Genomic DNA, 6,000 nt, shown 5'->3' on the forward strand with positions numbered 1-6,000 from the left:
TTCAGCGCCTGCAATTACTCTCAATGAGGAGTAAAGAAACTATCCAAATTCCAATCCTCTTGCTTTATATGCAAGTGTGTATAGCCAGGGACTTGCAAACCGTCTTTGATCCAAGCTCTAATTTTTGTGAAAATGACTTTAGAACTATCAAATTATCCGAGCACTAATTTTTTTTCTCTAATTCACTTACTGGAGGTTGCAATCACGGTCCTCGTAATTCGTGCTAAATTAATCTAGTTAAGATTATTTTTCGTACAATGATGTTTAGTTATATTCAACTTGAGAATTTTATAATATCTCTAGTTTCAAAGCTGCTTATATTGACCAGAACAATAATTCTACAGAAAGAAGAACGATAAGGGGGCGGGGACTTGTAAACAGTCTTTGATCCAGATGAGACGTTCATACACACTAATCCTATAAATACCTCCTCCAATTCTCACATTTCTTCACCCCAGAACCATCCTCCATAGCTTCAAATCCCCCCTCTAATTTCTCTCTTCTGTGATCTCTGTAACTAATATTTGGTTATCATGGGTCTCATCACTTTTGAAAATGAATTTTCTGTCGCTGTCCCTCCTGCCAAGCTCTTCAAGGTCTACTGCCTCGAGACTGATACTCTCATACCTAAAATCCTACCACAATCAATTAAAAGCTCTGAGATAATTGAAGGAAATGGAGGGCCAGGAACAATAAGGAAGGTCACTTTTGTTGAAGGCAAGTCATTAATTCTATCATCTCTTAGCTACTTGCTGTAACTAATATATATATATAGTGTATCGCTAGCTAACAACGCTGTAGATTTCACTTGCAGGCAAAGGGCTCACCTACGTGAAGCAGAAGATTGAAACAATCGATGAAGATAATTTCGCATACAGCTTCAGTTTGATTGAATCTAACGTTTGGATGGAGGGAGTTGAGAAAGTCATTTTCGAACATACGTTTGTGCCCACTCCTGAGGGAGGATCCATCTGCAAAAGAACAAGCAAGTACTATATAAAGGATGGTGCTGAGATCAAGGAGGATCAAATCAAGAAGGATGGCAAGAAGACCGAAGGGCTGTTCAAGGCTGTCGAAGCTTACTTCTTGGCAAATCCTGATGCCTGAACATGAAAATTCCTGTACTTTGTAATAATTAAAGGCTGCAGAAAAACAAGCAAGTACTATATAAGTATGTCAAGATGGTTTCTTAAGTCTTTCCTTGTACTTCAGTTGAAGGTGTTGGATTCTGCTTTGTAATAATTATCTCCTTGCGGGGGTTCTGATCATTTGATCACTAGTGTTGGGTACTGTATTGAAGAGAAAACGTTTTTTTTAATAATAAAATATTCTGCTTTTGGTTTCTCTTATGGAAGTTTAGAACGAAGAAAACTGTTTCAAAGTAATTAAGTGTGGATGAGATCTACAAAAGTAAGTTTTTTTATTGTAATTAAGTGCGATTTTTTAATTTGATTTTTTTTAAAATTAATTTACGTATCCTAATATAAATCTTGTAAATATAAATTCATTACTTTGCACAATAAATTTTGCAGCCGACCAAAAACAAAAATATAAATATAAATTATAAGTAAAAAATTTCAATGAAAAAATTGAAGTAGAGCCATCAATTAATTTATTTTTCATTAAACAAAACAAGGTAACTTAAATTTAAAATCTATTTTTATTTTATTTTGAGATGTTTGTTAATAATTTGATGAGGTTTTTTTTATATAATTCTACCATTTTTGCTTTATTTTTTTCTTAGATCTGCTAATTTTATCAATTGTTTTTTGAATTCTTGTTATAGTGTTTTTTTTAATTAATTAGATATATTTCATTGGTTTGTTTTGATTATACTTTGATTTTTTTTTTTATGTTTTGTTTTTAGTAGAATCACCAAAATTATCAATTTTTTTTTACGATATATGTTTTGATTTTAGGTTGAACCATGAACAAAATAAGAAGAATTTGATTTTTTTTAAGAAAAAATATTGATAACTCGCAGCCTAGTGAACTAACTCCAATGTGTAATGTTAAAGTTATGATTGAGCAACTCCAATGCGTCTCAGTTTACAAAGAACCCACGTTGATTAGTGAGAATAGTTCTTTGTTATTTTTTGCTTTATTTCAAAGTTTATCAAACATAAATAATGCTTCGTTTTAGCTAATGTTTCTTATATACTTTGTATGTTTATATTTGATAGATATAAAGACCAACATTAAAGTGATAAATATATTATGAAGATGAAATTAACTTCGTTGCTTTGACTCAATTTGGTATTTCTTCAAACATTTTACTTCATACAAAGATCATTATATGTTTATAGTAAGTTATTTGAATAAAACTAAATTATACAGGTTTTTTTACAACTCATGTACAATAAAGTAAAATAAATATTATATTTTATTATATTAATTATGGCCCCTCCTAACAAATAATTCTAGCTCCGCCCCTGATTGTCCATGTTACACATGATCCAATGAGTGGGCGACACTCGCACCATTAATTAGGCGTGTGAGATGCCTTTTGGTTGCCAAATCTAGTCATCCACCGTATAACTAGATGCATAGATATGCCCTTTTTCATATGGTATGGTGCTTGTAGACATATCATGGTTAAATTGCCTCTGATGATCGATTATTTGTGTTTTTTCTTTGTTTTCTTTCTCCTAACAACTAAAGTGCACAATTTTTATTTGTTTATTTGTTATTTGCTTCGTTCTAGCAACCCAAGCACCATGGGTTTGAAAAACATGCAAGACCCAAGGTCCTTGGATCTGACTATCATATTTGGTGCTAGACCTAAGAGAGGTTGGCAACCATGTTTGGTGCTAGACCCGGGCGCAAGTCTGGCATGGTTGCTAGACCCAAGCTTTGTGGGGCTGGTAATCATGTGCAAGTGTATTATGGACCAAGACAAAGTCCACTGTAGACTTGCATAGTGGATTTTTTAAGCTCTAAAGGCTTGGGATAGAGCTTATGTTGTCTTTTCATATAAAGTTAAAGTTTTATTTTCCCTATTGGTTGAAAAAATTGAAGCTCTGGTTGTCGGCGTATTTCAGTATTTCTTATAGACTCATTGATACTAAACATTTCAGCGAAGGTATTATAATCTTTTGACAATTATTTGCATAGTAAAAATAGTATTCTATTTCCATGGTTAACAAAATTAAGACTTGTTGTCAAGGGGTTTTTTTTACCTTTAACACTGTTAAATATTTAAAATACATTATTTTATTCTCTATTTATTTGTTGTTTGCTTGTATTTGACATGAGTTGCCAGATCCAAGCACCTTGGGTAGGCTAACCACACCAGATTTAAGCTACTTAGGTCTGACAACAATGCGAGGCTCAACAGCCTTAGGTCTAGCAACCATGTTTGGTGCCATACTCAGGCACGATTTGGCACCCATGCATGGCTATCTGACCCAAGAAAATTAAGCCTGATATATTTGTCAGACGCACGAGCCTTGGGTTTGGCAACCATACCAAATCCAAGCGACTTTGGTAGCTTTGTTAAGGTGTGTCTAGGCTAGGGTCCAGTATATATATAAATTTCATATATGAATCAGGTGTAGTGCTTATCAGAATCTGAACAGGTGATAATTAAAATATTGAGACTTACAATTTTTTTTTATTTTTTATTAAAGAAAACATTTAAACTATCCTTAAAGTATTCTTAATAGAAATCCAAGTTCATAATTTATTTATAAACAACAAATCATCACAAAAATCTAATCTAATGTTTTAGATCTAAATATTCAAATCATATCTTCCTATTGAAATCATTTATTTTTTATGTTTATGAATTTCTTATTACTTTAATAGAAATTATATCATCTCTTTTTTTCCCCTCTTTTTTTTATGAATTTTTATTTTATATATATATATATATATATATATATATATAAATTCACAAACGACCACCTATTATATATATATTATATTAATGTTTGTTTGCATTGAGTTTGATATATATATATATATATATATATATATCAAACTCAATGCAAACAAACATTAATATAATAGGTGGTCGTTTGTGAATTTTCACCAATGACAACATTATTTTATATTTTGTAACAACACTAGACTATATGTGTTTAGTTTCATTATACAATTTATTTAATTTTTTTCAGTGCTTCTTCTACCCAACTCTATGGCATCTATTGCTATATGAAACAATCTATCATTTCATCGCACGCTATTAGGAAGAAAAGATATGGAGCCCTCAAGAATGGAAGACTTGATGAATTTGAAAGAAAACGTATGGTTTCCAAACCCAGGTGCGTGGGTTTAGTATGGTTGCTAAGCTTAGACGCGTGGGTCTAGACCGAAGCATCTTGGGGTGACAAACCATACCAGCAACGAGCTTTTTGGGTTTGCCACCCATGCTAAACTCGAGGTACTTGGATTTTGCATAGCTATCAGACCTAAAGACTTGGTACTGGCAAACTAAAAATGCTTAAAATATTCTCTATACATTTAATATTTATTTTACATTTAAAAAAAATTAATATTGACCCATTATAAAACATAGTTCAATAAACTAGTATAAACTAAAGGAGGCCACATCCCCTCCAAGTTTGTAAAAATTCCTTTAATTGATATAATTATAAACCCTCCGAGATTATCACCTTTAATTGATGTATTATATTTAATAATTGAAATAAATTCACAAAAAATATAGATATTTAAAGCTTATTTATTTTTGAGGTTGACCTCAATTTCAGATATATGAAGTATTAAAATGATGTTTTTAATTAGCTAGAAAATACAAGTTGCACCGCACATTCAACCTCATTTCTAAAGGAACACTTAGTAATGAAAGTAGGCCATCAACAACTACTATTACAATTTAGTCCACATCGAATTTTTTTAATGGTAACATATGATAAAGAGAGTTGTGCATGTGTAGTGAAGTCAATTTTTTTCCTATACGGTGTGAGCATACCCTTCACACACAAAGCATTAAGGGGATTTTCTTTCAGGAATTGAAAAGATGTAAAACACTGAATTTCACAGTTATTATTTATTAGAAATTGGCAGAAGCTACTCTTATTTGGCAAGACTACAGTGATTAGATAGTCTAATGCATCACAAAGTGGTGTCCCGGAGTGTCTCATCGCAGTATCATTATGCGTAGGCCTGAGGATTTGCGACGACGTAGGCTTCCACAGCCTTGTAAACTGCTGCAGCCTTTTCCTTGCCTTCCTTAATTTCCTCTTCCTTTACTTCAGCACCTGGTTTTGGGAAATACTTGCTCACAAATGTACCTTTGCATCCTCCTTCAGGGGTGGCCTCAAACTTGATATCATAAGCAATTGATTCAAATTTGTCCAGCAAAGTGACACCCTCAACCGCTGTGTAGCTATGAGTGAGGTTGTCTTTGTCCACTGCATCAATCCTGTGCTTCGCATACTTACCTGCATAAGAAAAGGAACAAAGATGAAACCTTGTCAATGTGTACTTCTCCTCATGTTGTAATAATTAGATATTTTGTTATATTGAATAAAAAAGTGAAAAGTAACTAGCCGTCGACAAAGGTCAACTTCTGGATAGTCCCAGGGCCTCCATTTCCTTCGATTGTTTCAATACTCTTCACAGCCTGCGGCGCGAGCTTGGGAATGAGGGTGTCAGCCTCAAGAACCATGGCCGTGAACAACCTTTTAGCCACGACGGGGCTGGAGAACTCCTCGGTGAACGTGAGAACTTCCATGGTTTTTTCTAAAGCACGCAATGAAGAGAAGGATATGAAAAGATGGGTGACAAAGTGAAAACAAAGGCTTGGTATTTATATAGAGATTGAGAAGAAAAGGTGTAATGTGTTAGGGCTAGCTAGTGTGTGATGCCCATTACTGTGGCTGGCACCAACTCAACTAATTCAGTAGCTAATTATTCTGCTAGAAATAAAAAAATCAGCAGCGGATGAGCTACCGGCATGTACATAATTTCTAGAAGACGATTTCAACGAGGAAAGTGGTTGTTAGAGGGCGGTACTGACTCGTGCACTACATTACC

General features: G+C 33.5%; 2 protein-coding genes across 2 annotated transcripts; one reads left to right on the plus strand and one right to left on the minus strand.

The window, feature by feature from the left end:
* Positions 1-369: 369 nt before the first annotated feature.
* On the plus strand, positions 370-1,344 carry LOC118042364 (major allergen Pru ar 1). The gene is made up of 2 exons (XM_035050013.2): positions 370-717; positions 815-1,344. Exons 1-2 carry the CDS (start codon positions 534-536, stop codon positions 1,105-1,107), a joined length of 477 nt encoding a protein of 158 aa, XP_034905904.1. The 5' UTR covers positions 370-533; the 3' UTR covers positions 1,108-1,344.
* A 3,638-nt stretch (positions 1,345-4,982) lies between these two features.
* LOC118042362 (major allergen Pru ar 1) lies at positions 4,983-5,760 on the minus strand. Its single transcript, XM_035050009.2, has 2 exons — positions 5,515-5,760; positions 4,983-5,405 (listed from the first exon to the last, which is right to left on the minus strand). The coding sequence occupies exons 1-2, from the start codon at positions 5,696-5,698 to the stop codon at positions 5,116-5,118; spliced, it is 474 nt and encodes a 157-aa protein (XP_034905900.1). The 5' UTR covers positions 5,699-5,760; the 3' UTR covers positions 4,983-5,115.
* Between the last annotated feature and the right edge of the window lie 240 nt (positions 5,761-6,000).

Source organism: Populus alba, chromosome 8 (genome assembly GCF_005239225.2).
Source record: "Populus alba chromosome 8, ASM523922v2, whole genome shotgun sequence".
Lineage (NCBI taxonomy): Eukaryota > Viridiplantae > Streptophyta > Magnoliopsida > Malpighiales > Salicaceae > Populus > Populus alba.